Here is a 17893-nt window from a genome sequence, read left to right as displayed (position 1 = left end):
CAAAGACGATCTTCCAAATGCAGGATGATATGTACTGTACGTTATATCTTAGTCCACTGCAGGAGACAGTCACAGGAAGGTCAGGACTAGATCCTGTCGGGAATGGGGCTAGAGCATGCTTAGAACCCCGTGGACAGAATGATCCAGTAGCTAGGCACAAACAGTTGGGAAGTCCCTACTGATCATGGAGGGGGTCTAAGCATACATGACAAAGCTGAAATAAACTCCACAGATGAAGATCCTAAAACTGTAGGGGTTCCATGTTCTAGATTATAAGCAACAGTTCCATCTGGGTATACCTGGAACATTCCCCCAGGACCATTAGGGGAGCATGGACAGGCGGTGGTAACAAAATCACTATAGGAGGGCAGTGGAATGGAATCAGAGAGCCACTTTCTCTAGACCAGCCTTTCTAAGCTTAGGTGCTGCTTGAAGTTGTCAGGGGTTCTGTGGCATCCTGGTTGAAAACGGCATTCAGTTCTGACTGAGCTGCCATTCCTCTGCTGAACTGTACATGTAAATGGGCACAGCGGAAGCTCAATCAGGGGAACACTGAAGTGCAGAGCTGTGGAAGGGGAAGTGCAGTACCTAGCAGTGAGAGTGCAGGTACAATACTGTAAGGCTGTGCGTGCATATATATGTGTGTGTGGGTATTTGTGTGTGTGTATGTATGTGAATTTGTGTATACATGTATGTATGTGAATGTATGTGAGTGTATGTATGTATGTACATTACTTTTAATCCTGACCCCTAATCCTGTATGATCAGAACTGCTTTTTTAGTGTTCATTCATATTAGTGGCAAGGACTGCAGCTCCTCTGAAAACTGATCCATGCTCAGATTGGTTTGTTGCCTCCTCACTGCCTGTTTTAACTCCCTAAATGCAGCATCACCATGCTGCAACCGCATGCACTGCAAGTAGTTGCGGGGTGGTTGCCATGCAGCCCCATTCTCCTGGGGATATACTTCCAGTAGTGGCCAAAGCCTCTGCAGCTAAAGGGGGAGAATGAGCCTTTGGTCCACATCGGTGTAGCTGCGTACTGCATTTAGGGCATCTCATACATTTCAGTGGGATGCCCTACCCACAGAAATGCAGAAAAAAAAGTCCCCGACCCTTTTTTTAAAATTGCATCTTGTCATCAATGCATGGGGATACAACTAAGATTTAATGATTCCGTTGCGCATTTGTTAAAGAGCAGCACGTTTATCTGCATGTCAGGGATGTGTGCGATTTTGCGCTCGTTCCCAAACATGCAGTAATGTAAACCGAACCATAGACTGGGTTTCCTCAAGACTGAAAATACTTTTCAAGGGCTCCGTTAATTAAAAAAAGGTTGAGAAACACTGCTCTAGACTCAATGTCACTAAATAGAATGTGGAACACTGGGTCACACCAGAGGCTGTGCCACAGCTCTGGACCTGAGGCTATTTGAGGCTAACACAATACAAAAGGTCTGAAAAACACCAATATGTAGGACACAGTGCACAAAGGTCACATTCCATGCTAGCCCTGCAATCCTCCAGTCCAGCATTGTCTGGGTCCAACCTAGATAGCTGCTTTGCAGAGACTAGCTCGAGCAGCTTTTTAGAAGTGACTGAAGAAAAAAATATCTACTGTGTGCAAAGTATCTTGATTGAATTAAAGAAATCAAATGAAGAAATAAGAATAACAAGGACAACAAAAATATAGTTAGGCATTTTTCTCAGTTCTAGCTGAGGGAAAGGTTTCTAAACTCCCTAGACACTAGCAAAAAATTGAGACATGGTGGTTAGAGGTGGTGTTATATGGTGTCTGGCCTTTAACTTTTTTTTTCCATTTGCCAGTGTCCAAATCTCATTTAGAAAATAACTGTGTTTCTGCATTCCTGTGTCCCTTGATGGACAACAAAGGAATGATATTTCTACTTGAAATGCTTTTCATTCAGTGAAACCTCTGTCTTTGATCTAACAGAATAGAAGTACAAAACATTCTATTGCCTGAAGTGCAGCTTTTGGTCCAGTATTATTCCCAAATACACCAGACTAAAAATGTAAAATATACTTCAGGAAGATACATTCACCGCACTTTGATATTTCCCAAATAATTGTTATTTCCAAGAACTCACATCACCCATCTGAGCTCCTCCCTCTTAGAGGAAGAAGCTCAGGTGGGTGACATGACTTCTTTGAATAACCAGTTGTGTGAAGGATATCAGTGTGGTGCATGTATCTTTAGAGTATATTGACTCAAGTCAAGAAGTGAAGGTTTGCTATCCTATAGGGAAAACGTAGAAATGTTAATTGTGTCTATGCAGTACCCTGGAAAATGTATCTTTTGTTTTGAATTCTTCTGAAAAATCTTAGAGATTTAAAGCAATGCTGCCTCTGACCATTAGTCTTATGAGATTTGGAGTGAGATTTGGTGATGTCACTGCCATGCTGCTCACTGTTTTCCTAATTTTTCAAGATGCCCACACCCTTACAGAGACAAAGTGCAGAACAAGGCATTGTAAATGTAGTTCCTGCTTGACTTTGCCCAGGCCCACATAAATGCATATTTAACAGGTTTGACCCTACACTTTTATGGCCAAATTTGACAGTTCTAGATATTATGCTGACTTCACAAAGAACACAAACAAATGCTGTTCAATTGTTGCAAAAACTGGTTGTACCACTGGAATTTGTACTCATTCAATATCTGTGCAATTATAAGTTGGTTGCAGCAGCCAGCTTCTTTCAATACATTGGTCAGTTATCAGTAGCGTAAGGGTGGATTCACACCTTAACATACCCTATACCATGCATCAATGCATCAAAAAGAAATGTGTTTCAATGGCATTGCACAGATGTGAACTAGCACCATATAAAACAATGGCTACTAACCTATGTACAATATACTGAGTGTGTTAAAACGTGTGTTTAAATGCTCAGTCAGGAATGGTCCTGAAGCTTATCCAGTCTATAATAGTAAAAAAAAGACGTATAGTTGGGGTAAAAAAATACTGTTCTTAGATCTTCCGGTTAGCATAATTGTGCATTTTGAACGCAGTATGAATAAAGTACAGTGTATCTTAAGTAAATTTTTCAGTTTTGGATATACACTGCTCAAAAAAATTAAAGGAACTCTTTGAGAACACATCAGATCTCAATGGGGAAAAATCTCATGCTGGATATCTATACTGATATGGATTGGGTAATGTGTTAGGAACATAAGGATGCCCCATCGTTTGATGGAAATGAAAATTATCAACCTACAGAGGACTGAATTCAAAGACACCCCGAAAATCAAGGTGAAAAAATTATGCAGCAGGATAGTCCATTTTGCTGAAATTTCATTGCAGCAACTCAAAATGATACTCAGTAGTTTGTATGGCCCCCACGTGCTTGTATGCATGCCTGACAATCTCGGGGCATGCTCCTAATGAGATGACAGATGGTGTCCTGGGGTATTTCCTCTCTGATCTGGAGCAGGGCATCACTGATCTCCTGGACAGTGTGAGGTGCAACCTGGCAGCATCGGATGGACCGAAACATAATATCCCAGAGGGGTTCCATTGCATTTAGGTCAGGTGAGTGTGGGGGCCATTCAATGGTATCAATTCCTTCATCCTCCAGGACCTGCCTGCATACTCTCGCCACATGAGGCCTGGCATTGTTGTGCATCAGGAGGAACCCAGATCCCCATGCACCAACGTAGGGTCTGACAAATGGGTCTGAGGGTTTCATCCCAATACCTGATGGCAGTCAGGGTGCCATTGTCTAGCCTGCAGAGGGCTGTGCATCCCTCCATGGATATGCCTCCCCAGACCATCACTAACACACCACCAAAACAGTCATGCAGCATAACGTTCTTCACGGCTTCTCCAGACCCTTTCACGTCTTTCACATGTGCTCAGGGTGAACCTGCTCTCATCTGTGAAAAGCACAGGGCGCCAGTGGCGGACCTGCCAATTCTGGTGTTCAATGGCAAATGCCAATCGAGCTCTATGGTGCCGGGTAGTGAGCACAGGGCCCACTAGAGGACTTCGGGCCCTCAGACCACCCTCATGAAGTCTGTTTCTGATTGTTTGGTCAGAGACATTCACGCCAGTAGCCTGCTGGAGGTCATTTTTCAGGGCTCATCCTGTTCCTCCTTGCACAAAAGAGCAGATATCGGTCCTGCTGATGGGTTAAGGAACTTCTAGGGCCCTGTCCAGCTCTTCTAGAGTAACTGCCTGTCTCCTGGAATCTCTGCCATGCTCTTAAGACTGTACTGGGAGACACAGCAAACCTTCTGGCAATAGCACGTATTGATGTGCCCCCACCTGTAAAACCATTCCTGTTTTGGGGGTCATCTCATTGTTGCCCATCTAGTGCACCTATTATTAATTTCATTAACACCAACACAGCTGGCTGAATTAACAAGCCCCTTTGCTACTTAACTGACCAGATCAATATCCCAGGAGTTTAATTGACTTGATGCTATACTCTGATTAAAGTGTTCCTTTAATTTTTTTGAGCACTGTAGTAAGAGAGTTCCTGTCAAGTTTGTTATTTTATTTGCTGTCTTATTGGGGAGATTTTAAATCACTTTTTGTCTTGAAGCACAACAACAAGTGGAGATCTGCCCAGAGATCTCTTCCACCTGTGGTGGAAGGAAAGAAAATTGCATAATGTATGGGGTTCTTTAAAAAATTGTCATTGGGATAAACGTCCCCTTTGGATGATGTCCTTTCTATTTCTGTTCCAATGACAACTCAGAATGTTTCCTTCACTTTCAGTTCCTGTGAACATGCCATCTAGAGATGAGCGAATCGAACTTGGCGAAGTGGAATTCGTTTCGAATATTAGGAAAAATTTGATTCGCATCGAATCCGAAAATTAGCAAACTTCGGATGCACGAATCGAATTTTTCCCGATCGGCCGATTTTCATCCCTTCTACAGCCGGCAAAAAGTGTCCCTGCAGAGAGCTCCGCTATTTCTGACAGTTCTCTGACAGTTCCCTCACATTTACAGCGGTTGAAACATTGTATCTATTTGTTTCCATTTAGGATACAGATGTTTTTATTCGGAAACAAATAGATACAATGTTTCAACCGCTGTAAATGTGAAGGAACTGTCAGAGAACTGTCAGAAATAGCGGAGCTCTCTGCAGATACACTTTTTGCTGTACTGGAATTCTTCTTATTTTCATTCTTCTTCTTCTTCTTTTCATTCTTCTTCTTCTTCTTATTTTTATTCTTCTTTTCATTCCTCTTCTCCTTCTTCTTTTCATTCTTCTTCTCCTTCTTCTTCTCCTTCTTCTTTTCATTCTTCTTCTCCTTCTTCTTTTCATTCTTCTTCTTCTTCTTATTTTCATTCTTCTTCTTATTTTCATTCTTCTTCTTCTTCTTCTTCTTATTTTCATTCTTCTTCTTCTTCTTATTTTCATTCTTCTTCTCCTTCTTCTTCTCCTTCTTCTTTTCATTCTTCTTCTCCCTCTTCTTTTCATTCTTCTTCTCCTTCTTCTTCTCCTTCTTCTTTTCATTCTTCTTCTCCTTCTTCTTTTCCTTCTTCTCCTCCTTCTTCTTCTCCTTCTTCTTCTCCTTCTTCTTTTCATTCTTCTTCTTCTTCTTATTTTCATTCTTCTTCTTCTTCTTATTTTCATTCTTCTTCTTCTTATTTTCCTTCTTCTTCTTCTTCTTCTTCTTCTTCTTCTTATTTTCCTTCTTCTTATTATTATTTTCCTTCTTCTTCTTCTTCTTCTTCTTATTTTCCTTCTTCTTCTTCTTCTTCTTATTTTCCTTCTTCTTCTTCTCCTTCTTCTTATTTTCCTTCTTCTTCTTCTTCTTCTTCTTCTTATTTTCCTTCTTCTTCTTCTTCTTCTTCTTCTTATTTTCCTTCTTCTTCTTCTTATTTTCCTTCTTCTTATTTTCCTTCTTCTTCTTTTTCTTTTCCTACTTCTTCTTATTTTCCTTCTTCTTCTTCTTATTTTCCTTCTTCTTCTTCTTCTTCTTCTTCTTCTTATTTTTCTTCTTCTTCTTCTTCATCCTCATCTTCTTCTTCTTCTTCATCCTCATCCTCTTCTTCTTCTTCCTCATCCTCATCTTCTTCTTCTTCTTCTTCTTCTTCTTCCTCATCTTCTTCTTCTTCTTCCTCTTCCTCTTCTTCTTCTTCCTCTTCCTCTTCTTCTTCTTCTTCTTCATCTTCTTCATCTTCTTCTTCATCTTCTTCTTCTTCATCTTCTTCTTCTTCATCATCTTCTTCTTCATCATCTTCTTCTTCATCATCTTCTTCATCATCATCTTCTTCTTCATCATCTTCTTCATCATCATCATCTTCTTCATCATCTTCCTCTTCTTCATCTTCTTCTTCATCTTCTTCTTCTTCTTCATCTTCTTCATCTTCTTCTTCTTCATCTTCTTCTTCTTCTTCATCTTCTTCTTCATCTTCTTCGTCGTGCCCCGTGACTGCCCAAATGAGTGAAGTGTGCGGTGATTCTAAGATCGACGGCACTCATCTGCATGTCATACTGACTGACAGTATTATTTCTCTTCCCCAGCAGACTCCAAGGGCATTTAAATTAAAGGTACAGTGTTCTGCACTAATATAAAGGCTCTCTGAAGCCTAGAAACCCTTTTAATAAGTTAAATTCACAGCGCATAAATTCGCATCGAATCGAATTTATTCCGCAAATTCGGCAAATCAGCCGAATCGAATTTTTGAATAATTCGCTCATCTCTAATGCCATCATTGCAAATACAGAGCTGTATCTCCTCCAACAGCCACCCAGAAAGCAATAACAACCTAAATGAGGTTCTAACCCTTGCCACACTATCCAAACCAAAACAATGGCTTTGTACTATCTATAACCTGTTCTGGAGAGTTCCTTTCACTTTCTGTCCTAAAGACACAACAGAAAATGAGAGCAAATAGCTCCCAATTGGAAGATGTCCCTACTATTCCATGCTATTCCTGTTCTGGAGGCAAATTAAATTTGTATATTTTCCTTCACTTTCAGCCCCAGTAAGAATAGTCACAATAAAAAAAAATAGAATTTCAAATATAGATTAGTTAAAAAAATGTGATGCATTACCATCCTACATGCAGTGTACTAAGGGTGGCTGGCTTGAGATAAGGCTCCAATTTGATTTGATAATCAGTTCAGCTTAGGTAGTATTGTCAGTGATTGTAATTTGTGGTCAGTATACTGATTATTACTGATTATAAATATTAATCTTTTAAAGAGTTTATTGTGCCACTGGAAATTAAACTTCACAGTTCTAATGTGACTTCGATACTGTTTTCAGATTACACAGCTAAAGATTGAAAACAACCCATTTGCCAAAGGATTTAGGGGGAGCGATGACATGGAGCTGCATCGAATGTCCAGAATGCAAAGGTAGTCTCTGCTTTGTGTTGTCTGTGAAACCTGGGTTCAAGTAAAAAGTTACAACATATTTCCAAAAAAATTAAGGTATAAACAAAAACAAAATATATCATACATGAAACTTTAATGTACCCCGAAACATAACCTTAGCCTTACCTCTAAACTGTAACTTTTTTATTTGAAGGTGTATTGAATTCTAAACATACCTTCAACAGACCTTTAACTAACATGTAAATTTGAAACATAACTTAGGCCCTGAAAACCTCACTATAATGATTTTATCATGCTAATAACTGCACAATAAAACAAGGTCAGGCTTTTTAGGGTAGGCATATGCATTACCCTCAAAAGTCAACTTCAAACCTAAAGCTAATAATCCAGTGATCATAGTACCAATGGACACCATTAAATGTAAGTAGACACCCATATAAGCTAGGAGAAACTGATATAATCTAGTTTGTACTTCCCTTCAAAACTGGACAATAGATATTTAAAGCCCAAATTCAACTTTAGTTGTTTTTTCTTATATATATTGCTCAGACTTTTTAAAAACACAAAAGGTAGCTTTTGCTGCAACAGTTACCTTATCTCCAGCACTCTCTGCCGACTCACCAATATGAGGTCCTGCATCAGTCTTCTACCAGGTTGGAAGAAGAGGTGATGGGTGATATGTGAAGGTGTAACTGGGCTTTAAACTATGTAAAAAACTGGTAACTTTTGTAAGTACCCCTGACAGTGTTATAGTTTACATAAATTAAGGCAAAATAACAAAAAGGCATAGAAGCTTAAGGTAGGTGTATGTGTGTCAAAGTCAACAATCAAGAGAAGACTTCACCAGAGTGAATATAGAGGGTTCACCACAAGATGTAAACCATTGGTGAGCCTCAAAAACAGGAAGGCCAGATTAGAGTTTGCCAAACGACATAAAAAAAAGCCTTCACAGTTCTGGAACAACATCCTATGGACAGATGAGACCAAGATCAACTTGTACCAGAGTGATGGGAAGAGAAGAGTATGGAGAAGGAAAGAGCATCATATACTGCATACTATAGGACACATACATTAACCACGTATAGTTGTCATTCACAAAATTTGTGCTCAATGCAACTCCTCTGTATTCGCCTTGTGATATAAATGCCAAGAACCACTGTAACAGTGCATGTTATCATGTTGTCACTTTACCAGTGACAGTGCCGCTTGATGGCACCCCTTTCCCAAACCTCACCATTTAAATATAAAACTAGATCCACCTTTCTTTCCCCTTGTGCTCTATTGCTGTAATAGATTGGGGCTCCTGGGAATGGGGGATTAAGTGACTTCTACCATGTGACATTGCTTGCATTTGAGTGGCCAATCGCAATACCAGGGTGGACTCTTGCAGCAGGGAGGTGGCAAGAGAGCATGGATGCGTAATTATACCTTGCTGTGGGGGAGCTCTACCAAGAGACACTGTCACTTTGCCCTGTAAGAACTATGACATGTTTAGTAAATCTGCAAAAAGTAACAACTTTCATTACAGATTACAGACAACAAAAACAAACTCTGTAGAACGTCATGGTGCCATCATGGTGCACTGTCATTATTAAGACACGTGCAAACGTGTGAACACGTGCAAAATCTCATAATTCGCACTTGTGGTGATATTCATTATTAATGGCACCCCAATTATGGCAATGCAGACACACATTTTTCATGTGAATAAATGTGCAACAAACACATCTGGCATTACATGTCAAGGTGTGAATGGGGCCTAAGACAGGAAGTACTTGAAAGAGGCTGAAGAAGGTCAGCATCACTGAGATAGAAAAAGAGGAAGCACAAAAAAATGCTATTGTTTATGTTAATCATCAGTTAAGATTTATAGTACAGTCAGGTCCATAAATATTGGGACATCGAGAGTATTCTAACATTTTTGGCTCTATACACCACCACAATGGATTTGAAATAAAACGAACAAGATGTGCTTTAACTGCAGACTGTCAGCTTTAATTTGAGGGTATTTACATCCAAATCAAGTGAACGGTGTAGGAATTACAACAGTTTGCATATGTGCCTCCCACTTGTTAAGGGACCAAAAGTAATGGGACAATTGGCTTCTCAGCTGTTCCATGGCCAGGTGTGTGTTATTCCCTCATTATCCCAATTACAATGAGCAGATAAAAGGTCCAGAGTTAATTTCAAGTGTGCTATTTGCATTTGGAATCTGTTGCTGTCAACTCTCAAGATGAGATCCAAAGAGCTGTCAATATCAGTGAAGCAAGCCATCAATAGGCTGAAAAAACAAAACAAACCCATCAGAGAGATAGCAAAAACATTAGGCGTGGCCAAAACAACTGTTTGGAACATTCTTAAAAAGAAGGAACGCACCGGTGAGCTCAGCAACACCAAAAGACCCGGAAGACCACGGAAAACAACTGTGGTGGATGACTAAAGAATTCTTTACCTGGTGAAGAAAACACCCTTCATAACAGTTGGCCAGATCAAGAACATTCTCCAGGAGGTAGATGTATGTGTGTCAAAGTCAACAATCAAGAGAAGACTTCACCAGATTGAATAGAGAGGGTTCACCACAAGATGTAAACCATTGGTGAGCCTCAAAAACAGGAAGGCCAGATTAGAGTTTGCCAAACGACATCTAAAAAAGCCTTCACAGTTCTGGAACAACATCCTATGGACAGATGAGACCAAGATCAACTTGTACCAGAGTGATGGGAAGAGAAGAGTATGGAGAAGGAAAGGAACTGCTCATGATCCTGGAAAGAAGTGGAACGTTATGCAATGGCCAAGTCAATCACCTGACCTGAATCCGATTGAGCATGCATTTCACTTGCTGAAGACAAAACTGAAGGGAAAATGCCCCAAGAACAAGCAGGAACTGAAGACAGTTGCAGTAGAGGCCTGGCAGAGCATCACCAGGGATGAAACCCAACGTCTGGTGATGTCTATGCGTTCCAGACTTCAGGCTGTAATTGACTGCAAAGGATTTGCAACCAAGTATTAAAAAGTGAAAGTTTGATTTATGATTATTATTCTGTCCCATTACTTTTGATCCCTTAACAAGTGGGAGGTACATATGCAAACTGTTGTAATTCCTACACCGTTCACCTGATTTGGATGTAAATACCCTCAAATTAAAGCTGACAGTCTGAAATTAAAGCACATCTTGTTTGTTTCATTTCAAATCCATTGTGGTGGTGTATAGAGCCAAAAATGTTAGAATTGTGTCGATGTCCCAATATTTATGGACCTGACTGTATATCTACTTAAAAGTGTATCTAGACCCAAAACATTTTTTTTTTTTCCGTTTTGGATAGAATGGAGGATTGCAATTCCTGTTAGGTTTTCCTGCAGTTGGAGGCTCCGATGGAGAAATTCCTTTGCTTCCTGCCTAGTAAAAAAGGTTGTCCGCAGGACAGAAAATGAGCAGAAATCTCTTTAACAGCAACAGCACAGACAGAAGTAAAACAAATTTAGTTAAGTAGGGGAAAGCTAGAACCTCAGTTAGTTTTTTATTGCTGTCTGTTTTCCTGGTGTCTGTCTGGTAAAACGGAAAATGAGGGGAAATCCCTCTAATGATCCCAGACAGCAGTAAAACATGACAGGGGTTTCAACCTTTCCCCATTTAATCAAAAACAAAAAAATACATTTTGGGTATAAATAAATTATATTTTCTTTTTTTTTTAGTTCTACACTGATATGCATGTGGCTATATAGTTTATTTTTCATTTCAGCAAAGAATATCCAGTGGTCCCAAGAAGTACAGTACGACAGAAGGTTTCATCCAATCATAGTCCATTTCCCTCTGAATCTCGGAATATTTCCAGCTCCTCCAACCTCAGTTCTCAATATCAGTGTGAGAATGGTGTTAGCAGCACCTCACAGGACTTAATGCCTCCTTCCAACTCCTACCAATCTCTTCCTCATGAACCTGGGCCTATATATCACTGCACAAAAAGAAAAGGTATGTGCAACTTTATTTGAGGAGCTTTCTCTATTTTTGGGTCGGAAAAAGATCACTGAAATGTAAATAAACCTACCTTGCATTTTGAATATGAAAAAGGAAAGTAAAAATACAGAAACAACCAAGGTGCCTTGAATTATCATAATTAATCAGAAAACCACTTTAAAACTAGGGTCAACTAGTATAAGCACCTAAAAAGCTACACAGGGTGGACATAGGTTACTGTACTTATAAACATAGTCCAAATAAAGACTTTTTTTTGGTTTCCCAAAGCAAAGCTGCTCGATCACATACAGTATATGATGTAATAACAATGTTTACTGAATTTATGAAGCTGGGGTAGCCACTTGACTATATGCATATAAGCTAACGTTCCAAACAAGTCACCCAGAATAATTTGTTGACTGTGTTTTACAATAATTGTGAGTCAGTGGAAAGCAAGCTCTGTCTCTGCCTGCCTCCAATTATAAGCTAAGGAGAATAAACTCCAAACTTTTTTTAAAATACTCTCATATGAGTACAACTGCTAGAACCATAGAGCGAGAACAAATACCAAAAATTATACCTTCTGTGTCCCCACTGAGGAGAGCCACCCTCATTATATTATCAATAGAACAGGGACAAAAAATATACCTGTTAAGGGTGCGCTTTTATGATCACTTTGAGAGATTGTCATTCAACTTATGTTATACCTATGGAAAGAAAGTGAAAAATGTCCCCAATGGGTAGAGTAATAAAAACATGATAGGAGTCTCAGTCCTTCCCCACCAGGGGCAGACTGACAACTCATGGGGCCCCCCGGGTAATAGGGGATCATGGGGCCCCTGTGTCCTTGCCCAAACTCAAAAAAGCCTATGAAAAAGGTACCAGGGGCATCTCACGGGGCCCCCTACTGACCCCGGGCCCTCAGGCAGTGCCCGAGTTTCCAAATGGTCAGTCCTCTCCTGTTCCCCACTGTAGTTATAGCTAGAAAAATGGTATGGGTTCTATAATGTTTTAAAAACCAGGTTCCTTTGTTTAATTTGCAATTATATGTACCTGGGGAGAACTATGTTTGCCCACTATCTATTCAGGCTCTGCTTTCTGATTTGCAGAGTTGCACAGTAGTCGTAGTTTACTGATCCTTCTAACAATGCAAGTATGTCAGGCGACTATTGGAAAAAAAACACCTCTGAGCATCTTCTTGTACATTCCCTTCCTATTTAGTGCAATAAGAAAAATAAAAAAGATCAAACTTGTAAAACTTAAAAGTCACGTTAAAGGGGTACTGTCACCTCGACCTTGCATGGCAAAGTGACGTCTCCGCAAAGACTCCTTATACTCACCTGCACTGCCTAGACACTCTTTCTATCAGAGATGGTGACACAACCTGGTGTCACATGCCTGAAGGAATTATGTCACTGAGGAAGAGCAGGCAAGGTGAACAAAGCAGGACTCCTATGGAAAGACACTGTTTGTGTGCCCTGCATAGACAAGATGAGAATGTCTCTTTAATCCACTCTGTCATCATCAGAAATGTTTTAAAAACAAGTTACCCCAAAAACATAGATCAAAATTACTTACCTGTCCAGGGGGCAGTGAATCCTGTCTTTGCTCTCTTGAAGAGCTATAGTGGCTGAAGAATCTCCTGAATCCATTATACTTCAAATGCATGCTTCCCCCTATGGTTCCACCTGCCTCCTGCCATATTACTGTGGTGCTATCAGTACATTTTCAAAATCTGTATGAAACCCAGTGTCACTTTGCAAGGGCTAGACTCCTTAAAAATATCACTGGCTGCTGGTTGATGATAAGTGTAATTTTCCACAAGGTATTTATTGAGAAAAATAGGAAATGCAGCCATTGAAAATGAAGATCAAATTATGATTCATGACAAAAATGCTTTTAATTTGTCTATTTCATACAAATATATATTGGTTGTACATTTTTATATGTGAATTTAATGCAAAAATATAATGATTGTGTGTTTTGTAAATGTATTGAATATTTTTTATGATAATATTTTTGTGGGATAAAATACATAAAAGCTATATACATAAAATAATGAACACAATTAAAATTCATACATTTTGCTGAGTAGATTTCAAGTGCTATTTCTGGTTTCTCTGTATGGAAAAAGGATATGCAACCTTATATACATACTGTATATGTCACTTCGGTGCATTAACTGAACTGGGCAAAGCAGCAGTTAAAAAAGGTTAGTTTATGTAAAAAAAAAAGTTTTAACTGGAGTTGGGCACCATAAATTTACTTAACAACCTGTGGCAGGATTATGTAAGCACAGTGGTGTACCTTCACATAGGTGACCCCCCCCCCCCCAAGCAACAAGAGTACCCAGAGATCAGGGCCACTGTACTAGTTTTGACATTTACTGAAGTTTTGAAGTTAGCATGTCACTTTTGTTCCCTCCCCATCCCTTTACCATCCTTCACTCTCATTTCATTCTAAAATCACATCATGAATTGCGTTTAGAAACTGAAGAACTGTGGAAAAAAATATCAAAAAAATATCCAAGCAAATAACATATGACAACTGAAAAAGATAAAACTTGTAAGAGAAGAGAACATGAATTCTACTGTATCAATAGTAAACCTAAATAGCTAAAAACAATTAAGAAAATGAGAGAAAAAAATTGACTACTTGTTCCTGCAACACCTGAAACACAACTGAAAAGTCTGGCATGGCTATAGTCCTCCCTTGAAAAATAAATTGAATAATTACCGCACTCTAATACTGCCGTGCCATTAAAAAGTGAATGAAAAAGTATAACTCTTAATTAATGTGTGGTGTGACAGTGTCAACTGCATCACCAAAAAATTAATCAAAATGTATTCCCACAATATATCATCATAAATACAAAGTGTCAAATAAATAAAAAAAATAAAAAATATTATTTAAATAAATACAATATAATAATATTGCAATATAAATAACTAATTAAAAATAAATAAATTCATAAAGTCCAGTGTGCAAATAGTGCAAAAGTAATGATATAAAGTTCAGCAGGAAAAATTGTGATGGTAATATACTCTCCTTTCAAGCTGCTTGTAATTATATAAGCAGAATCATAGGGCTTCTCTTCTAAGCCTGTGTAGGTGTCAGGATCACTCCTTCCTAGAACCTCTCCTCACTCCAATGCTCAATGTATCCTCATATGATCCATACAGAAAAAAGAAATGGAAATCTGGTGCCTTATCCAAGGTGTATAAAAGCCAACGTTAATATACTCCCATATTGCACTCACATTTTTCAAATATTAAACAAGCCTGTTATACAAATAATAGTATTCCCTTAGTTATAGATAAGGTGTGCAGTCCAAAAACATCATATTTATACTTCCATGTAAATCACTTTATCACCTTATATAACCTATTATTGGGTAATCCCACACACATCAGTTTATTCAAAACAAAATGTTGCATAACAGAGAAGCAAAAAAGTTGCTCTGGAGGTGACACCTAAGCACAGAATGAAGATACAGTTTAAAGGACAAGTCCTGAGGAGCTCAGCAATGAGGAAAGATTAGAGGAACTGAATTTATTCTCTCTTGAGAAGAGGAGATTAAGGGGGGGATATGATCAACATGTATAAATACATCAGTGGTTCATATAGTGAACTCGGTGTAGAGTTATTCACCCTGAGGTCATCACAGAGGACAAGGGGGCACTCTTTACGTATGGAGGAAAAGAAATTTAATCTCCAAACACGGAAAGGTTTCTTTACAGTGAGAGCTGTGTAAATGTGGAATAGACTCCCTCAATAGTTGGTTCTGGCCAGCTCAGTGGATTCCTTCTTAGATACACAGAATATAACTGGATAATAACATTTATAGGTAACGTTGATCCAGGAAATATCCGATTGCCTCTTGGGGGATCAGGAAGGAATTTTTTCCTCTGCAGGAGCAAATTGGATCATGCCTTGATGTTTTTTTGCCTTCCTCTGGATCAACTGTGGGTATAGGATTATAACTTTTTTTTTTTTAATGGTTGAACTGGATGGACTTTTGTCTTTTTTCAGCCAGACTAACTATGTACTATGTATGTGAAATGGCACTGAGCAAAGAGTGTCTTGTTAAATTCAGGACACCTGAAATATGGCTCACCATGAAAGGGGCCACAATGCGTGTGTGCACCAAGAAACCGGTGAATACATTTTTGGGAAAAAGGCTGTGCACCACTGGGCAGAGCTGTACAGTGAAAATTGCTGCAACAGGAAGGAAGGTAAGTATTTAACATATCACTCTGCGCTAAGGATGGAGGAGGGGGATTATTAAAAGACAAGTTTACTATAAATTTAATTTTCCTTTAAATTACAGAAGAAAGTAAATTTGGTACAGTGTAATGATAGTAAGATTTTTTTTTTTCTTTTCAGCAAGCGAAGAATCATCTGAACATCCTTATAAGAAGCCCTACATGGACACATCTCCAAGTGATGAAGATCCATACTACAGGTCTGGGTATCCACAACCATCCTCCTCCTCTTCATCCTCAACCTCATTTCGCACAGAGTCTGCCCAACGTCAGGCCTGCATGTATGCTAATTCAGCACCTGCCACAGAGCCTGTCACGGGCATAGAAGACATTTCATGTAATACCTGGTCAAGTGTGCCATCTTATAGCAGCTGCACAGTGGGAGGTGGAATGCAACCTATGGAGCGATTGCCCTACCAGCACTTCTCTGCTCATTTTACCTCCAGTTCACTCATGCCCAGATTGAGCAACCATGCAAGCACACAGGCTGCAGATACCCACTCCATGTTCCAACATCAGCCCTCTCACCAAGCTATTGTAAGGCAGTGTGCACCTCAGTCTGGGTTACAACAGGCATCTTCCATCCAGTCCTCTGACTTCCTTTACCCACATGGAGTTCCTCGGACCCTATCGCCACACCAGTATCACTCTGTTCATGGGGTGGGAATGGTACCAGAATGGAGTGAGAACAGCTAACAGAGCATCATCATTAAAAGTACATTGTTTTGGAGTAAAAGGTTAAAACAAAAAGTTTGTTGGACAACATAAAGTGGAGATATCCTGAAAATAGACACAGACTTGTATACTGGATCATTGCTTCTTAAACACCTCAAACTTTCATCCAATCTTTCACTTTATTCCTATTCCTTCTGGCACCAGGATCACAAATGAGGTGAAGAGGAATGAAAGCAGGCAAAAAAAAAAACAAGTTGAGAAATGCAAGATGAACAGTCTAAAGTGGCCTAACAAGAGGTTTTGTACTTCACACAACGGGCTTTATTAAGACTATCAGTGCTTATATGTGAAAGCAGCACTTCATGAGTTCACTGACATGCCTCTGCCAAACCGTTGGGTGTTTGCAGTGTGTTACACTGTGTGACGTAGGAGGCTGGGAGAATAGTTTTAAAATATGTCATAAAAAGGGGGGAACACAGCAAGAGTGCATTGGAGAGGAGCAGAGATTCCATCAGAGCTACAATTTCCCTGTGTTCTTCTGTTCTTTCATTTTTTGGGTCACCATATCAAAACTATCATACATACATTAAAATAACTAAAAAGTAAGCTTGTATATAAACCAGGTCAATAAAAGGTACAGCAAAGAAACAGAAAAAACATGCTCTCAATTATCCAAGCACAGCAACAATCATGGGTGTGCGCAGCCTATGGCATTAGGGCGTGCACCCCAAAGCTCAAACACACGTGTGTGTGTGTGTAAATGTGTATATATATATATATATATACACAAAGAGCAGGTCAGTGGGAGATCTTTCCCATCTCCCTGCTGGTAAGAGTGATAATGCCAATGGGAAGGGGGTGACTAGGGTGTGCCTAGGTACACCCGACACATCCCCTGTACATGCCTATGGCAACAATCAAGTTACGCTTCCTACATTATAAAGATAATATTTTTGATCATACTTGAGAGCACTCTTTTGGGGTAGCACTAATAGATATTTGTAGAGAATTGTCTGGTTCTTCACAAGAACATGCTGAAGTTGGATTCCAGTGTTTGAAAGTACATTAGCAGTCACAGACTAAGTGCACAAGAATATGTAAAGAGTGAACACTAAAAAGTTAAACAAACAATAACAATGCGCTTAGTAAGGCTGCAATGCAAGTAAGATGTTTTCTTTTAAGCAATAGTCTTGATGCTATTGTAACCTACTAAAGCATTGGACGTTTGGGTTCCTGCCCTCTCCAAATACACACTGTGCTATGTTTGTAAACTGTTGCGTTATTGACATTGTTATATAATAAAAATAATATATTTTTCCTGCTTGATTGCTTTTTTGTGACATTCTAAAAGTTCTGCAGTTGAAAAAGAAGTAAAGTAAATTCTAAATGAATTCAACAACACAAAAAATAAATAGTTACCTTATTTTAGTAAGGAGGTGGTTTATATATAAATATAAATATATATATATGTAAATGAGTACATCAGTTTGTGGAGATGTGGTGTATCCAGTTATATGCCTGAAAAACAATTTTCAACAAAGTGTGCATAATACATAATTTTCAGCTTACTGTAGATAATGTAATGTTATATTCGAATAGATATTATACAAATGTACAGTTTTTCATAATGAGATACCATTCACTTATAGTGTATTCTGTAAATATATTAGTGCTGCTAT

General features: G+C 39.1%; 1 protein-coding gene across 1 annotated transcript in view; it reads left to right on the top strand.

The window, feature by feature from the left end:
- Window positions 1-17535, top strand: part of TBX5 (T-box transcription factor 5) — a 77882-nt gene extending 60347 nt beyond the window's left edge. Inside the window, exons 5-7 of the mRNA XM_089691210.1 lie at window positions 7249-7340; window positions 11060-11289; window positions 15661-17535. Of these exons, the coding sequence (XP_089547336.1) occupies window positions 7249-7340; window positions 11060-11289; window positions 15661-16235 (897 nt within the window). The 3' untranslated portion in view covers window positions 16236-17535. The remainder of the gene's footprint in view (window positions 1-7248; window positions 7341-11059; window positions 11290-15660) is intronic.
- Window positions 17536-17893: the final 358 nt, after the last annotated feature.

This window comes from Staurois parvus, unplaced genomic scaffold, assembly GCF_062004578.1.
Source record: "Staurois parvus isolate SC_StPar_1 unplaced genomic scaffold, SC_StPar_1.0 ptg000556l, whole genome shotgun sequence".
Taxonomy (NCBI): domain Eukaryota; kingdom Metazoa; phylum Chordata; class Amphibia; order Anura; family Ranidae; genus Staurois; species Staurois parvus.
This window is presented reverse-complemented; position numbering and strand designations above follow the sequence as displayed.